The sequence below is a fragment of the Accipiter gentilis genome, chromosome 3 (assembly GCF_929443795.1).
Source record: "Accipiter gentilis chromosome 3, bAccGen1.1, whole genome shotgun sequence".
Lineage (NCBI taxonomy): Eukaryota > Metazoa > Chordata > Aves > Accipitriformes > Accipitridae > Astur > Astur gentilis.
Genome location: NC_064882.1, coordinates 12,999,593 through 13,018,490, shown reverse-complemented (window position 1 = coordinate 13,018,490; position 18,898 = coordinate 12,999,593). Strand labels below are relative to the sequence as shown.

Below are 18,898 nucleotides of genomic sequence, written 5' to 3'. Positions count from 1 at the left end.
ATTGCAAAATTGTTACTGAATAGCTTGCCAAGGTCTCTGGTTTTGTTTTTCTCAGTTAGTACTGCCACTTTTTTGGCTAATTCCCTAAGGAAACAAGGCTTATACAACTGCATAGGCTTCTCTCTGTCCCAGCTTCCCTTCCCCAAGCCGCTCTAGTAAGTTTGTAACTGGTTGGCCCGTTTCAACCAAATTTGGACAAGGGAGGGAAATCTCCATTGCTGTGTCCAAACCTCAGAAGTCAGAAGCAGTTCCCAGGTCCGTACATACCCTGCAACCTCACCCACTCCCATTTTATGCTAGCAAGGACAGAAGTAATCAATGGTTTGGATGGGTTTTCTTGGTTTGGGTTTTTTTCTGCCAAATCAGAGACCACAGAGTTTATTTTTATTACAGTTTTTCATTTAGTAATAGCAAAGTCATTCATTCCTGCTTTTCTACTTTTTAAATCAAGTTTTTTTACATTCTAGGCTAACAAGAAACACCATTTAAAAAAACACTAACACACTTAATCACATTGCTCCTAGGGTTATTATTCCATGACATCACTTTGAGGCAGTAGGTAACTCTCACGCTACGTCGTTTTTTCTAGAATCCAGTCTGAATACTCAGCAACTTTTGTGTAGACGCCCGGCTGCCTGGGGCGAGCGCACCCTTCGCCCCAACTGGTGATGCCCACCAGGTACCACACCTCCTCGTGCTTGCATGACAGCGGCCCTCCCGAATCCCCCTGTGTCACAGGAGAAAAAGACAGAGCATGCAAGGAAGAGCTCTCATCAGTATTTCTCTCACAAAGAAAGCCTTGATTAAAATCAGCATCATTCAGCCTTAACGCCAGCATAACCACCTAGATTTCAATCACTTTTGCTTAAGGCTAATTAACAGACTACTGAAGCAGGTTTTCTGTTTTTCTAGTAAATTGACTTGTAAATACTTTCCAGTCATTGCAAATAATTTACACTTCCCAAGAAGGTTCAAAACGATTGGCTTTTTTTTTTTTTTTTTAAATTGATCTACACAGACTGATTTAAAACCCAATGAGGACTTCATGTGCAAGTGAGAAAAACAGTAAATCTGCCAATGTGTTCTCTTACAACCTTGGTTTTAGTACCCAAACCTCAGTTCTCTGCGTGGCTTATCTGGTTTGAGTGACTCTGTCCCCCTCGGGATAAAACACCTCTCTGTTTTCTTTTGCTATTCCTGCCTGATCTTTCTGAACATAAGGTTCTTTAGGGTAGCTGTTATGAGCTTTTGAGACAATAGCAGGTGTGCTATTTTTATAAAACAGCATCTCCATGTTCTGGTAGACTGTACCAGATAAAGGAAGCTTAATTGGCACAGAGGAAAAATTGCTTCCCAGCTCCAAGGACTTTTATTCCTAATTACTCAATACTGAACATAGTAACAGTAACATTTTAACAGAAAGATGATAAATGCTTAAAGTGAAAATACTGCATTTTGTAGAGAATTTAATCTTACTAATCAGACTATTTTCTTGTTGCATAAATTAACTCAGAATATTTAAATTAATGGAAGTGCATGAGTTTACACTCAGAGAATTTGGCTCACTGAACTCACACTGTTGTGACATTTTCAATTCTAGTGACGAACAGACCAGTCTGCTCAAGTTGTCTTTAGCCTTCCATTCCACGTGCATTTTAATAGCATTGCTAGCACCCTCCCTCGTGGTTTGTACACAGTGAATGCTTTAAAATAAGCTTTCATGTACTGTATTTCATATCAAGAAATGAAAATATCACATAGGAAATCTGCTTTTATTGGAGAAATGCTTCGAGATACTATACTGTCTTTGGATTTCTGATACACCAAAGGAATACTGTTTTATTCCCTAAATGGATGAGATATAGATACGTACACTCAGAGTTTCATATCCACAGAATCTATCCCTAAAGACTTCAATGTCACTTAAGAAATGTTTTGTATATACCTTGATTTTCAGTGCTTTTGACATGCAAAAGTGACAAGTTAATCAACAGCTCTATTGATAATGATATTTTTCTAATGGTGGTTAAAAAATAATTACAGTATTCAATTATATATTTGAGCAAATGGTTGGAATATATGACTACATACTACTTCTTTTTGATTACCTTACAAGCATCCCTTCCGCCTTCATCATATCCAGCACAGATCACTTTGTCACCTATTCTGCGCTTCCGATACCTTGCCTGGCATTCCTCTTTTGACATGAGGGGAACAGTAGCCTTCTGAAGAATATCTTCTACACGACCTATGTAATAGATGGTATGAACAGAGAAATGTTTGCTTCTAGCAAAATAAAAGTTAAAATTAAACTCTGGAAATCCCCGTACAGTTGGAGACCACTGTTTTTAGAGTGTCATTAGACGTTCATGACACTGATTTTCTCTTTTTTTGTGTTAGTAAACAATGTGAATTGTCTGCTAAATGGAATGGTTTTATAATGGCATTTTATGTCTCATGACTAGGCAAGCTTCAAAACTCCCTTGTGATTTGCAATGAATCCTCATATGAGTACGACTTTTGGGACATTGGGCCTTGGAACCTGTCCTCCCATTAAGAGCATCACTTTGTGTTACTAGCAATTATTTCTTTGTAATGTGTTATAATAGGTTTGGAATCTCCCAGGTGCCAAATCTGTGCTGCTCCATGCCCTTGTATTTTACAGGATGGAGAAATTTGCACATAGTATAAGTAAGAGTATTTGGGAGCAGCCTTTTCTTAGAAATTAACAGAAGAAATTAGGTTTTACAATCTGTCTAAATGTGTTAGATTTCACATTGAACCCTAACCTTCAAATAGGATGGTGTATAAAGGAAAGGACACAGTTTCAATAAGTATCTATATATATGTATACACACACATAAATGTTACACGTATAAATATATATATATATGAAACATGTACAAACAGACTTTGATAATTAACAGCTATTTGGCCTACCTCCATATAAAATCAGAGGAGTTCAAATCCCATCTACTACCAAAACACAAAAGTCATTGGCATTGTTTATAATCAACCTTCAGAATCATAAAAGCCACATGCTTCAATCTCCGATTTCTAAAGTCATATGAATACAATCACGTACAAAAAAAAAAAAAAAAAAAAAAAAAAAAAAAAAAAAGCATGGGTTATGTGCAGACTGTAATTCAAAACCTCACAATTCAGTGATAAGTTTGTTGGCTTTGTTCAGCTGGGAGCATGACAAGGAGTGTATATTCCAGATATATACTGGGTTTTGTCAGTAGATTAAGCTAGAATCTAAAGAAAAGTATTTGAGGGCTCTACAGGATATATTTATGCAACCGTAAGGTTGCATTCTTACATACATTATTAAATCAAACAATTTATAAAATCTAATTTTTGTGTCTGAGCACAGAGCTATTTAATGATAATTTCATACATCTTTCATACATGTTTTATGATGTCTTAATAGAAGTAGATTCTAATTAAGAATTATATTACAGTGCTGGCCAGATAGCAATAATAGTAGCCAAGAACATAGTAGAATTTTCTCTTAAAAAAGAAGGGGGTTTTCTTTTTTTTAAAAAAAGGAGGGCTTGGGTTTTTTTTAACCACATGAATTTTGCAAATACAAGAACTCACTGTTTAAATGTTTATCTGTACCTTTTTCTTTTCTGTAACCCCATCCAATTACCCAACAGTCTGTATAAAGTATGTTAGCATCTTCTTTTGATGGCAGGCAAATAGGTAGTTGAAGATCTAAAATATGATTAAAAATATTAGTTTGACCAGCAGAGACAACTGCAACATTAAGGTTTTGTGGGCGCCTACACGACCCCCAATGATAGCCTCCATGTTATGCCTTGTCCCTTATACTATATATCGTTCCAGTCACATAAATAAAAGCCACCCATTTTCTTTTCAAAACCAACAGAATGAGATTCTCCTCAAACCCCAGTAACTGCATATTAAAGGAAGCCAGCCCAGGTGTCATGCACTGCCATACCAATGCCAGCCCTGTGTCATCCTGCACATTTTCAGAATTCCTCTGAAATACACTACATACCAGTAAAATTCATAGGCTTATCAAGTTTCATTAAAGCAATGTCATATCCAGTCTGTGCGTATTTATACTGAGGGTGAACAATAATCTCTTCCACTTTGAAGAAGGGCGTATCCTCATTTATTTCTGATTGTTTTAAAATACCGGCATAAACACGCCAAATGTTGGGATTCTCAAGACTGAGGGAAAAAGACAAACAGTCAGTCTGTAGCAAAAGATGTGCACTGATGTAGAGCTTGTGTGCAGATGCCAACATCTTCCCTTACTCCTGAGTGTACAGTGAACAGAACTGAGGTCATTTTTTCCTTTTTTTTTTTCACACTCTCAAAACTAAAAAAAAGTTCATTTTGTCCCTTCCCTCCACTTCTCCTTTCTGTTCCTCTCCCTATTCATATTTTCATCCCCACATCAGTTTTCTCTCTCCTTTATGTGCAGACTCCCATTGTCCTGATCCTTCTTCATCCTCCTTCCCTTTCTGCCTGCTTTTATTCTCCCTTTTTCTCTTCTTTTTTTTTTTTTTTTTAATTTTCAAGAGCCTAATGCAAGTAAATAAGATTCTTTCCATTCATTCCAACACAACAGCTTTACCAGTAATGAAAATAGGGTTGGGAATATAAATTCAAGTAGAGTCTATTCTAACACTTACTATTTCAGAAAATGACACTAGCCATGTAATATAGATTAGAAAGTGTAATATCATAGACCTATATGAAAAGTTCCAGTTAATCTTTATGATTTCAGCTTTACTTTGAGTAAGCTTAAGGAATATTTCATTGTGATATTCTACCATTAAGGCAACCTAGTAGTTTTGGTACATGCAATGAAGAAGACGCAAAATTTGTCCTAAATAAACTTTCCAATGTTTTTGAAGATTTTTATATATGAATTCATACATATCAGTTAGGCTTAATAATTTCCAATTATCAAAGTCTATTTTTTTATTTTTATTTTGCAAGTATATATTCTCCCTTTGCCTTTTATAATACTGGTAACTTCTACACTCAATAGCAGGTAGAGAATGATAGATTTTTTATATAGTTTTTTTAGAGAGTATAACCATTTCTATAAAGTTTGCCACTGGAGGCAAAATATTGGCAATACTATTCCACATGAAAACAATAATGGGTAATGTACTACACTGCAAGAGTAAAAATGCCTGATTTTGGGCCATCTTGCTGGGTCAACATCGTCTGAAGCATTTTATCTGTTACTTGTCCCTCTTCTCCCATCAGACTGCATTATAGCCTTACACTTTTCACTCTGTAAATGACAGGATAACCTGCTTTACAGGTGATGACAATCTAACAAAGGAAATTAATCATCTGCATGACAATTAAATCAGCTTTTCACAACACAAGTAATTTCATGACCCAAATCCGATGGTAATTTGATTAACAATACAGACTATACACATTGGTGCAAATTAGCAATGTCTTAGGTATTGGATGCTTTAAATTTTGTTCTTACAGCTGAAATCTGCATTAAAAAGAGGGTATTAATTGACCGGTTGATAGAATTTGGGGGGAAAAAAAAAACCTGTTAAAGAAATCCAGGACAATTGGGATCTGGATGTTTCACGTGATGCAGAGACAGGTAGCTCAGGCACCAGAAGCAGACTAATTGGATGCCCACAGAGTTTTACTTTGTGTCCTGGTCAAATAAGTTAACTTGCTGAGCACCCTGCTGCTGAAGCTATCAGATTAGTACCATTTCCTAAGTGCCACAGAGAAATCTCTGAGATAAGACATTTGAAGTTTATGAACTGGAATAACCTAGCAACAGATTTTCCTTGATAGATGATATGGTATTACAATATGAAAAAGCTTATATCCCATGAGAATGTCAGCTTCTGCAGGTATCTGGAGTCTGCTTTAGAATTTCATCTTCTAGATGCATTAAAATAATTCAGCAGGACAAGGTATGGAGTTCCAGTTACATTAAGGATGTGAATAGTCTACCTGAGAAGTTCACCTTTTGGTTACATTACAACAGTTTATCTTATTCTAGTCCTCATTTTTCTTTTTCTGAAAGGTAGATCTCAACTTATCTCACACGCTGGATGAAAGTTTGGGGTTTATTTAGGCCTCACCTCATGACACAGTGTGCGGCTGTAAGAATCCACTGGTTGCTGATGATAGAGCCCCCGCAGAGATGCCTCTGACGAGACAATTTCACGTGCAAGCTGACTTGCCATGGCCATTCACCGGGGGAAGAGTCTGTCCCTCCAACGATCCTAATACTTCTTGCAGAATGCTGCATACACACTATAGGAATAATTTGAAACTGTACTTAAAGATAATTTTCACTCACCAAGGAAAATGAAGATGAGGCTACTGCTGATTGCTGAATAGGGACTGATCTATTGCTAAGAAGGCAATACATGATACATTCTAATCCCTTTATGGTTTATGATTATAAAGTCTATTAAAACCAAGTTCACAGTGCTACTGTTGGTGTTTACAATGAGCAGACCTGGCCGACTTCACTTTTTCAGAACACTCTTTAACTTCACAAGGCATCCCACTAGGACAATGCAACCAATTCAATGCAACCGATTTAAAAAAAAAAAAAAAAGAGGTTTTGACTTCCTGTACTGAAATCCATTAAGCACTGTCTCATTTACATGAAAGAAGTTTTACTCACCAGTACTAGCTTTCTTTCTACATAATCTTAGCGAGTACCCAGAGATCCTTCCTGGCCCATGTACTATTTCCACTGGAGATCCATTCGAGGACATCCTTAGGTGACACTCACACTTTCTGTCAATGAATTAATGCAAAGCTTCAGTTTGTACTTTTTTTATGCAGAACACATACATTACCCCCTCACCAAGTCTGCGGAATGATTATTTCAGCAATCTTTGAACATTTTGAAACATATATCTCACCTTTCTTCATTGCATGAATCTTGGAGGGGAAAGTAAGTAAAAAATTGGCAGCGGATCACGTCTGTGCAAACCTGCTGACAGGCTCTGTGTCCTTTAGTGTAAGTGACATTGAGTTCATCTCCCAAAAAATTCATATGCATGTAAGTGCGAGAATTGCAGGCTGTAAGAATGAGTGCATTCCAAGCATCAGAAAGTCTATTAATTTGATTGATTCAAAACTAGTATTTTTATTGTAATTTATTGTTTACCAGGAAAGGATCTTCTGCAGTTTAGGAGACCAAAGCCTGATACAGCATTTTCTCGTGATATAAGTGCCTCTGGTATCCCACTTGTTGATGTCTTCAAAAGGCAAAGATTTCTAAAATGAAAATTTTTTTTTTACAATAACTAAATCTGTTCTTGCATCTTAAAATGTATTGTTTAAGTATTGGTAAGGGAAGGTACTTTCCTAAATGTGTTTTTTCTCCCAAGTGTCTATCTGTAAAAGTATTTCATATGAAAATGTGTTCACTAAGTTCACTGGTTCACACTAAATTGAGGGGCTTTTGTAGTTTCGTGAAATGGTATATTACTGTACTACTAAAGGTTGTACAGTATTTATACATACATGGAAGAGGTGACTTTAGATGATATATGCCATCTCAGCTTTGCTTCTACCTGAAATTCCTTTGAAACTTTATTCTTCTGTTTTGTGTGGAATGTAGATTTTTAACTATTCTCACTACTAAGTATGAAAGAAGGAAGCTCAATAGAAACATTTTTAAACCTGTTAACTTTATCGAAAATCTTTTCAAGTAAATAACTTAATACTGCAAGGAAACCAGATGACTCTTTGATAATTTCATAAAATTCAGCTTTAAGTCATTAAAGCAATCTGGAGGTTCACTGTCTCTTTGATGTGTATAACTCTTTTCAGATTAACACCAGATATGCAGCTGCAATACAAAATGCCTGATCACACCAGAGAACAGATGAAACGCCCACAGGAAACTATAGATTTATGAATACAAAACATAAAAAGCTGTGCTTTACTGAAAATAACCTTTTAACAAAAAATTCCATAAGTATAAGAATATACTGGTCAAAAAAAGACTGTGTGCTTTTTTAAAAAAAAATCTAGAGAATTAAAGTTAGTTATCATATTCACCTTTGGGATTCTAGTTGCCATTCCCTGCTAAAGAATGTAAAGAACAAGCACCTTGGAAAATATGTACAAATAGTTTGGCAGACAGAGATATCAGGAGTGAAAAAACTTGTAATATTAGTTCCTGAAAATTCTTGATCTTCAAAAATGTCCATTTGACAATCTGTATAAAACAAGAACAAAATATAAAAATTCCAAAGCTTTTATTATGTCATCAGAATATTAAGGTTTACAGATTATTCATTCCTAGCCTTATTCACATTTTCCTTCCTTTGTGACTGATAAACTGGAAAGATAACACCACATTTTAATCAAAAACTATTTCTCAAGAACATTTTTGACTGTGCAAACTTATGGAGAGGACTACTGAGCAGGGATAAGGCTCATATAGAGAAGAGAAATGACATGTTAGAATACAGATTTGCTAATCTAATCAGCAAGGCTTTAAATTAGGAACAGTGGAGATCAGTGTACAAATCCACAGTTAGGAATAAATCATGGTAATCTAGGCAAAGCCTAAAATAATTAAGGTAATGGGTATATCTAGGAGGATCATGGGAAGACTAGAAGAAAAATAATGGGATGATCCTCTTAACACTTTATTAAATGCTATTTGAAAAGTAGGCAGAATAAGCAGGAGTAATGTACAGTCTGCCCTCTGACATGACCAAAATAACATAACAGAGGCTTGGCAGGATAATTCACACCACCAGACTATGGATATAGAAGTTACAGGAAGTACTAGCATGTTTAGAAAGAGAAGAATGAGTTGCCTTCTCCAAAGATATACTTGAAGTCCTGGTCAAAATCCTAGTGCAACAATAAAAAGAGGAAAAAAGGAAGCACCAGCACGAAGGATGTTTCTTGAAACTATCAAGCTGCAAAGTCAGTAAAAACAGCAAAATTATCCAAAACACAGGACTTGGTGGCAGCAGAGAACTTCAGCAACCAAGTCGACACCGCCCAATAAGTTACAGAAACATGCTGGGAACATCTTAGTACAGAAAGGGCAAAACAGTAAAAGGAGGAAGTAGAGCTTAATGTGACTCCTGTTAATTTGATGAAGTTTAAAAAAAGAAAATAAGCATGACAGGATGACAACACAGGACAGTTAATTACACAATAAGAACAGGGGGGAAAAATCGGGAGACTAGCAAATAAGGGTCAATTAAATCTGACAATTAGTATGTAAGGTACCATGTTAAGGGAAAATAGAGTTCGGGAGAATGGATGGTTCCTAAAGGAAATTATATTTAAAGCACAAAAGTGGATCTGGTCAGAATCCGACTGAAGCAACCTCAAAGTTTCTTTGTACAATTTAGCTTTTGGTGTTCACAGAGGGTTGCTGTGATTCCAAAAACTTTGAAAGTGGAAGCATCTATTTTTAAAATTATGACACTGGAACATATACAATGTAGGCCTAGTCAGCCTAAATACCATCAGAAAAAAACTAGAACAAATACTCAAATAAACCCATTTCAGATATTTACAACACAATAAGGCAGAAGGTGGTACTGGGGGGTTATGACTACATTTGACAAATCTCTGTCTGGACAGGTATAGCTGATCTGTCTCGGATTAGGACAGATGACCTCCTTAGATGACCTCTTGATCCAATAGTACTGTCTAGGCTTCTATGATCCCGTGATTTATTCCTTTCTCTCTCTCTCTCCTCTTGCCTTTCTCACAAGACAGAAAGCAAGGAAAGACAGGTAGGAACAAGATTGACCTTCACATGCTTTCAGAAATTCTGATTTGTGATGGACCATTACTGCCATGTCATCATTGTCATAAACCACATATGTCTTTGATAAAGTCTCAAATTCCTTTTGATATTTTTTTGTTACTTAAAATCTTACTGTTTGTGCATATGTTAGAGTCCCCTGATTCTTCTCAAAGTCTGTGAGAAGGACCCTCCTGAGTACTGTGATTTTTCTTCTAAACATGAATACATGTCTTTCTAGTATATCTTAATATAAGAGTTTGGAAAAAAAATATATTCCCTCCATTCTCTCTCATACACATAGTGAGAGAATAGTTAAATTGTTTTCTTCTCTTTACAAAACTTTTTCTTCCTTTTTTTATTCTTCATGCTTCATTTTTCTTCAAGTGTCTTCATTGTTAAGATCTGAACAAAACTACATTTTCAATAGTTTCCAAAGATTATTCCTACAATAGGACTAGCAGAGTCTGAAGAAAATGTATTGAAATAGAAAAAAAGATGAAGAGTCTTTACAAAATGTGATTTCTGTGGGAAAACTAGATTATCTGTGAGCTAAAACAAGGCTATGTGGAAGCAGAAGAACATCATCACCATTAAGAAGGGAAAATATCACACAGTAAGACAAGGTGGAGATAGATTTTAAAAAAAAAATAAAGAAAGAAAGAAAAGGAAAAAAGTGAAAGATGTTTCAATGGAGAATAAGAAGGTATAATACACACCGTTTGGTCTTGCACTTTTGAGAGTTTTGCCTGACTAATGATTGCAGGAACAAGCACAGACACTGCTTTCATCACAATTCACCCACAAAACACAGAATACATCCCTTCATATTAGCCAGTTGTATTAGAAAGCTGCACGTCTTCATTAAAAATTTGTAAGTACATACACAGTATACAAACAGATTTTAGAAAGCTTTATATTCCTCCTGATCTTTTACTTTGATGGGATTTTACCTTTCATTTTTGTATCCACAGTACAAAGATAACATGCAATTTCATCAACCTAATCTTATGAAAGAATTCTTTAGCTTTTCAAAGCAGGCAACTGTATTTTTAAGACAAATGATAAAATGGAAAATTTTAAAAGATCTGAACCTACTTTGTGCCTAACTGTATTTGCTAACTATATTTGCAAGAATAAGTTTGTATTAGAATTATTTTACATAATGAAACATTTATACATGTTAGAGATAGACAGCACCTTATCATCCATAACCCTTAAAACTAAACTGAATCGGAGATTTTAAACAGTTACCTATTTCAGAGAGCTGGCATGGCTTTAAAGAGAATCCAGACACAACTTCATCAAGCACCTTTATGCTGGTTGGAGTTCCTACACTGGTATGTTTCAAGAAGCATTTTTTACTGATTGGCAAAGAATAAAGAAAGTGGTAAGACAACAAGACATCTTCCTTGGTCTACACCATCCTCCTGGCCCCATAATTCCTACGATGGCGCATGTTCTGGCCGTGGGCCAGAGCAATCTCCAATCCACAGAACAATCTTCAAATGAGGAACAGAGCTAGCTGAACAATGTTTAACTTGTAAAATTGAGCAAATTTACAGCTCACAAATAGGCCTGATACAAATGAAATAATTTCTCTGGCTGCTCTGATGATGCTATTTCCAGAGCAATAAGCAGAGCAAGATTTAACAGAGCAATAATGCTGCACACCTACCAATATAATTTGCATTTCAATATCTCCAGAGGATTTTAATTTTTTTCAGTGCTATGATAATCAAGTTTGTGTTTCTCACCAATGGACAAGTGAAAGCTCATTTACTACAGACATTTTCCTATCTGTAACTTTGAATAAACATTGCAAGGATGACAAGTCAAGGAAAAATTATTTCCTTGAATAAATTCTCACACCTTAGACTGCTCTGAGAGTTACTCTACTAAAGCACAGGGCTGTCCAAGGAAAGGGATCAAACCTGTGTTTACCGAAAGCTTGCATTGTGAAATGTTTCTGAGGCATATGTAAAAAAATGACAATGTTTATCATTGGTACATCTTTTTTGACACTGTTGATAGCTGTCAGCCACAGTAACATCATCAATTTTCCCTTCCATATCCAGTCCTATGTGGACATCTGGGCTGCAAGCTGTGAAAAAAGAGAGACCAAGTTCTGAAAACATTCTATTCTTTTCCCCACCCCACACCCCAAACTGCTCGAAAGATAGCAGTTCATATGACACAGCCTTTATAATCCAGATTCCATGTCCCATGCTCACTTCAGTTACATCATACTTCACATATACTTCTAGTAACAAAATCAGAAGTGTAGGTATAATATAGAATCATAGAATCGTTTAGGTTGCAAAAGACCTTTAAGATCATCAAGTCCAACCATCAACCCAACACCACCATGCCCACTAAACCATGTCCTGAAGTGCCACATCTATGCGTTTTTTGAACACCTCCAGGGATGGTGACACCACCACCTCCCTGGGCAGCCTGTTCCAATGCCTGACAACCCATTCAGTAAAGAAATTTTTTCTAATATCCAACCCTGGCGCAACTTGAGGCTATAGTACTGCATGGCAGAGGAAAAAACTGGCAGAGTTTGACAGTGCCTCTGCCTACACGAGAGAGGAGCTCTAGCCACTGTGGCTGAGACCATGATGACATTAATCAAAGCAAGAACTCAGGATTAATACTACTTTCCCATTTCCAGACTCATAGAGCAGTTAAAAGGCAAATTCTGTCTTCATAAGCAACAGACATCTCCCATTTGAGTCAGAAGATTTAATTTACACTCCACAGAGGGAGAATTAGGACTGTGGGGTTTGAAATAACTTTCCGCCATGGAGGATGTAGGTTTTGCCTCATGGTCCGTGGGGTGTCTTCACAGAACACAAGTCAGCCAACCATTGGTGGGGGTTTTAAACATATATGGGTAGATTTTCATTTTAGTGACATTAGTCTGATTCTAGAGTAACAACTCCAGTGATATCGATTAGTCTATATAGCTTAAATAATAACATCCCACTGAAATCTATTTTGCTGGGCCAAAGCTACTCAGAAATATAAATGTGGCAGGATGTTGGCAGCAAAGAGCTTTTAAAAGTCCTGACTGCTCTGAAAGGCAAGTGGCAAGCAAAAGCAAGCACCACTGATTTGTCAATAGCTGCAGTGGAGAACTTCATAAAGTAAAACCCATTTACCCCTGGCATATTGAGGTGCTATACCAATAAAACTAAAGAATTAGCCTGACATCCATAAGACATTATTTGGCCTCAAAGTCAGGAAGTGAATAAATTCGTCCTTAGTCTGGTTTTCTGCAGTACCATGCTATGCTTAAAGCTGATCTTCTCTTAATGACATCATTATGATGGTACAAGTTCAAAACATATTTGAAACAACACATTTCATAGGCTTTAAATATGCCTGCTGATAACTCACAGGTATGGCACGCTGACACCAAGACTCTGTGCTTAGCACACATACACTAAAAGATGGAGCTGCTAATAAATTATTACACAGAATCATGGAGATAGCAATATTACTTTGTGACTATGCATTTCTGCTTTGCTGGGCATCTGCTCTACAAAGTTAAAAGGCAGGGTCACACACGCCGTACGAGCAGCTTGCTGGAGTGGAATTGTAGTAGTAAATTATTCTTTAGAACTGGAGCTACCAGTTAAAGCACGTGTTCCCATCTGCCTCTAGCACATAAAACAGTGACTGCAGGAGCATAATTTCCTTTTTACCTCATCTGGGGAGCCTCGGTGGTAAATAGTTAGGGCTGAAGGGTGAAACCAGTGGAAGATGTTGTAAGCTGTGTTTGAAAGAGATCTGGCAAATCAGTGCTTCGCTGCTTCCCCGATTCTATTCCTGTTTTCAAAATGCTAATTATCTAACATCTGCTACATGACACAGAGCATAAAATGCATACATGTGAATAACCATATCTTACCACTAATTTGGATGTTACACTGTTTTAAGGAATGCCCAGAGATGGCTCCTTCCATATCCACTTTCGGCAGCATTTCTGTATCGCTGTCTTTTAAGTAGCAGGAAAACCTGTGTTTTAAAATGCAGCAATTCACAGCTCTTGCAGTACAACACAGACTTTCATAATTGTTTCTCAGATGAAATGCAGGCTGTCCAATATCCCTCAACATTAAAATTTAGACAACAAGTGCAATTTGGAGAAAGATAGGGTAGAGCTGCATCTGCATCTGTTGGCACTGGTGGCAGATTGCTGGTGTATGAGAGAGCTCCAAGAAGTCTCATTAAAGTGAGAAGCAGAGCCCGGGGCGTGGAGAACAGAAATGCACTGGGCATAGAGAGGAAGGACAGCTTCATCCTCCAAGGGTACTGAAGTTCTTAATTGTGAGAGAAATATGCTAAAGAGAGAGGCTGGGGCACAGTAGAGGTGACCACTGGAGATGTGAAATTGCTCACATTGTCCCCAACAATAAATACATGGCACAGAGGATGGAGCGCACGGTCAGTTCTGTTTCCTTGAAAGGACTGGTATGTGAGCATGAAAGATTGGGCATTGCCAAATTCAATCTTTCGAATTTAAGCAAATACTCTTTTAGATCACCAATTCTAAAGATACCTGACAGTTTTCCATGGCAACCCTGTAGCTTTCTCTGTGTGCCTCTGTTCTGTCAAAATGTTACCGAGTTCCTAAAGTATCACAGGAGACCAGCAAAGGCCACACGAACACGAACATTTTACCTTTTTGCAGGATCTTTAGTCCATGCCGCTGGCAAATAGGTGAAGAGCAGACAGGTAGGATGGTAAGTACACACTACTTGGCAGTAATTGGCACTGGGTGTAAAAACCGTAGCGAGGTCTCCTCCTTGGAAGTATGTATTTTCATAAAGCTGAGTCACGCATTCTGATACAGAATAACAAAATGCATAGATTATTAGAGATGGGAACATGCACAGCTCACCAGGAGAGGGTGAAGCCACTGCTCCTCTCTGTCATTGACCTTGCTTTTGAGACAGTCCTTTGGCAGGTGAAGAGGGTGAGGGGGCTGAGTGAGTAGCACGGTTTCTCTGAGAGTCTCATCTTTGCTCTCCAACAGAAATAAAACTCTCTGGGGTGTCTCGCCCCGTTCCCTGCCTCACAGCCGATGCTGGAGCAGGGCAGTTTGAGCCAAGGCAGAAGGTCAAGCAGCAGGATGGGCCACAAGGCAGGTCTGCACGGCAGAGAGGGAAGGGACCTTCTCATGGCAGATCTCGGGAGCAGCAGAAGCATCTTCTGAGAGAGACCGGTACGGAGCACCATTAAGAGGAAAACCAAGTGAAGGAAGTGCAGAGACCAAAAGGAGTTAGAAAGTTGTATGGGAAGACAGTGCTATTTTGTTTAGGGATGCTCTGAGGCCAGAGTCACAGGCGGTGCCACTGTGCATAGCTTCAATGGCTCCCAGCAATTTATAAACCTTCTGCTCCCTCACACTCCACCTTGAACCCCCTCTGACTTGCTTTGTGTCCTGGTTTCAGCTAGGGTAGAGTTAATTTTCTTTCTAGTATCTGGTATACTGTTATGTCTTGGATTTAGGATGAGAAGAATGTTGATAACACACTGATGCTTTCAGTTGCTGCTCAGTAGTGTTTATACTAAGTCAGGGATTTTTCAGCTCCTCATGCCCAGGCAGCAAGAAGGCTGGAGGGGCTCAAGAAGCTGGCACAGGACACAGCCAGGGCAGCTGACCCAAACTGGCCAAAGGGGTATGCCATACCGTGTGACGCCATGCCCAGTATATAAACAGGGGGGAGTTGGCCAGAGGGGATTGCTGCTTGGGAACTAACTGGGCATCGGTCAGCAAGCGGTGAGCAATTGTATTGTATATCCCTTGTTTTGTATATTCTAATCCTTTTATTCTTATTACTATTGTCATTTTATTATTATCATTATTATTTTCTTCCTTTCCATTCTATTAAACTGTTCTTATCTCAACCCACGAGGTTTGGGGTTTTTTCCCTGATTCTCTCCCCCCTCCCACTGGGGGCGGGGGACACAGACACAAAGGCAATGGTAAGCGAGTGGCTGGGTGGTACTTTATTGCTGGTTGGGGTTAAACCATGACACTTTGCAATGAAGAAAATACTGCTACAGGAGTAGTGTCTCAGAAACTGTCCAGAATAAAAATGAGCTCAGCTACCACCTCATATCTGCAGGAATTCATCATCAGTTCCACACTGAACCCTGTAATGAAACCCACTCACGCTGCAGAGCCATGCAATGAAGATACGTAAGCAGCAACATGTTCCCGTCTTTCAAAATGAAGGCATTTTTAAGGTCTCCGTGTTAAAACACACAGAAGGGCTGGCTTTGCAGAGGAGACCAATCTCATTTTGTATTTTGCCCTTCAAAGGAGTAGCAAACTGGTTAATATGCTGCCTTTTATTCCTGTATCTACAGAAGTGCTTTTTCTTAGCTAAAAGATAATGAGAAAACACTGTATTTTTCCAGAATGGGAGGAAACCCAACTGAAAACATTTTATGTAGCTGCTTAATCTGTTATTATAGAGCTATCGTACTGTTTCAAAAGCTATTTAAAATTAAAACAAATGGAACTATCATATTGGATTTTACAGTTTTAAAGTATTACAAGTCTATTTTATTTGTTAATGTGATTATAAACTCTACTTAGGTAATTCTGTGTTTCCTGCACATGGCTAAAACATAAAATTTACCCCAAAAAAGGTAAGAGTAAGGGATTATTAGACATACGTGCAAGATACGGTAATATCTTTTAAAGGTTAATTTCTTGGTAATGCAAAATTTGTGCTTTATAAACATCCAGATTTTCTGGTATATATACTTTCAAGGTCTTTCTCTAAAAATTGGCATTTGTTATTCTCGGTAGAGTTTCTTTGCCCAACATTGCCACTGACAGAAAAGCATTTTCTAATACTTAGAACACTCTATGCAAATTCCAAAGTCAAAAGAAAAGAATATTAAAATTACTTGCTGTATCAGACATTTTGGATCTTATTTACCTTCTTCCAGTGTAAATTAACAGGCAAAAAAAAAAATCGATTTATGCTGTAAAACTATGTACCATGTAAAACTATGCCAGTTCTAAATACTTTAATTTAATAAAAACATGTTTCCTAGGCCTCAGAACTGTTTCAAGATTTTAGTTTTGCTGAGATTTCAATCCATGCAAAACATTTCCTTAAATAATACTACATTTATCTAACAGATTTTGCTAAAAAGCCGAGTTACCTAATTGTCCTCCGAGAAAACAGTTAATACATTAACTGAACATAAACCTGTGTTAGGCCTTAGTTGTGATTTATCAGCACAGGGAACTTCAGGGAAATGCAACGCAATTTTTGTAGTTTGACTTTTGCTCACGGAACAAGGTAAATCATTAACACAGGCTGACGTTGAAAAACATAACACAATCGCTAATTTTCCAGCGTATCAAAAGAATCCTAAAAAAATAAGTTACGACGAAACAATTGGTCCCGGAGTTATTCGCACTTACTGCAACAGGCTGTCAAGCACGATGGTACGTAGGTGTTACACAGATACTGTCTACATCAGTAGTTTCACGCGAAGGCAATGTGTGAATAAGACTGAAGGTTGGCGGGGTTTGTTTATTTAAAAAAAAAAAATAAAAAAAGGATGCTGGCTCAGGAGCTCAGCAGCTGTCCCCCAGAGAGGCTGCTGGGCCGGGTGTCTGGAGCGCGGTGGCCGTCTGTCCTGTCTCCTGCCCTGCGGGCAGTGCCTGGCGAAAGGGCTGAGGCTCCTCTGGAGCAGGGGAGAGGCAGGCAGCGTACCCCAGCACTGCCGGGCTGAGCCACCGGCAGCCAGCACACCTTCCTGCCAACTGTAAGAGAGCTCTAGTTTGGGCTGGGGGGAGCCAGGCTAGAGGCCAGTTCAGCTGAGAAGCACGGGGTGCCACTCCACCTCCCGGACCCCCCATCACCCGCAAAGGGCTCCCTTCCTAAGCTGCTGCTAAAGCTGCCGACCTTGCTGTTGGGTGCAGGACGCCGAACATCACGCTGGTGTCGCAGTTACGAGCTGGACTCGGCCTCAGTCCAACAGAGAAATCTGCCTGTAGCGTGGTGCCGTGCCTGCTGGGCGAGGTGACACCGTGGTGGGGGTGGTGGCAGGACAATGTCAGTAAAGCCCCATTGGAATGTTCCGTGTCAGGCAACAGGGTTACGTGAGTTACCCAAGCTTAACGGAGCGCAACCCAGCAGAAGCAAGACAGGTCCCTCGGGACCAGACTGCAGTTAACTAATCATCTCCCCTTCTAGAAGAGTTGCGTTACTCTGTGTGCCTGTCTTAGGAATTATATAGTCACTTACCACTGTAAACGGAAGCAAGTAAGAAAATGAAATTAAAAGTCTGATAAATCCAAATCATCCTAAAAAAACACAAAATCATTCTTTAGGATATGTTTAATAAAGGGTGTATAACTAGTTTTATAAAGTACCGCAAGGCGCCTCACTGATTTACACTTGTACTGTTACACCATTAATTCAAAATGATGTTGAGAATTACAAAATACAGCTGTCATATGCAGTTATGGCATATAAAATGTAGCATAAAAGAGCAACAAAGGTTTGTTCTTTACTTATGGTTGCAAAAAGCTATAAAGTTTATAAACACTTAGAGAATTTCTGCGCTTTTTTACAGCAGAATATTTATCCATGCTTAGACTAGGAGCAATACTCCATCAAAATGTCATTATTAATCCTCACTGTCCTGGTAGTTAAGTGGATATTGTTATCAACGTAACAAACGAATGATTCACACTCACTGCTTCTGGTATATGCTACATGAATTTTACACCATTTCTTTTTTTTTTTTTTTTAATCGCATGCTACAACTTAGGCTGTGAAAGAAACAAATAAATTAACCACACAACACAATCCATAAATCGACCAACATACACTGTCTTGTTGCTATCAAAACCTTTCACTGAATATCAGTTGCAATAGTGATTACATACCTGAACATAGAGTAGGTCTGGATGAATGGATAAGGTTTATGCTCTACTAAAAAAAAAATTTTAAAAAAAAAAAAGAGAAAAAAAGTCATCCACAGTTTGTGTTAAATATTACTGTGCCTGCAATGCTAACTTATCTTTAATATTTACTTTGAACGGGTACTCTTTCGGTCAATGTTACTGAC

General features: G+C 38.1%; 1 protein-coding gene across 3 annotated transcripts; it reads right to left on the bottom strand.

The window, feature by feature from the left end:
- Nucleotides 1–347: 347 nt before the first annotated feature.
- LOC126037302 (coagulation factor XI-like) lies at nt 348–18,839 on the bottom strand. Of its 3 annotated transcripts, XM_049797622.1 has the most exons (15): nt 18,717–18,833; nt 18,070–18,128; nt 14,471–14,633; nt 13,698–13,804; nt 11,723–11,882; nt 11,033–11,142; nt 8,059–8,218; nt 7,160–7,269; nt 6,912–7,071; nt 6,668–6,783; nt 6,114–6,288; nt 4,028–4,203; nt 3,625–3,720; nt 2,109–2,248; nt 348–727 (listed from the first exon to the last, which is right to left on the bottom strand). In XM_049797622.1, exons 1-15 carry the CDS (start codon nt 18,803–18,805, stop codon nt 572–574), a joined length of 1,977 nt encoding a protein of 658 aa, XP_049653579.1. In that variant the 5' UTR covers nt 18,806–18,833; the 3' UTR covers nt 348–571. The 3 variants fall into 3 exon arrangements, with proteins under 3 accessions (XP_049653579.1, XP_049653585.1, XP_049653590.1); XM_049797628.1 differs by lacking the exons at nt 348–727; nt 2,109–2,248; nt 4,028–4,203 and having other exon boundaries at nt 3,631–3,720; nt 18,717–18,835; XM_049797633.1 differs by lacking the exons at nt 348–727; nt 2,109–2,248; nt 3,625–3,720; ... (1 more) ...; nt 6,114–6,288; nt 6,912–7,071 and having other exon boundaries at nt 6,594–6,783; nt 18,717–18,839.
- Between the last annotated feature and the right edge of the window lie 59 nt (nt 18,840–18,898).

Excerpts from the sequence above, each read along its gene's own strand:
- LOC126037302 (XM_049797622.1), bottom strand. The coding sequence starts at position 18,805 with ATGACTTTTTTTCTCTTTTTTTTTTTTAAAATTTTTTTTTTAGTAGAG. Across the intron at positions 14,634-18,069 it reads ACTTGCTTCCGTTTACAGTG|AATGCGTGACTCAGCTTTAT; the intron begins GTAAGTGACTAT and ends ATTCTGTATCAG. Across the intron at positions 11,883-13,697 it reads GTGTAACATCCAAATTAGTG|CTTGCAGCCCAGATGTCCAC; the intron begins GTAAGATATGGT and ends CTTTTTTCACAG.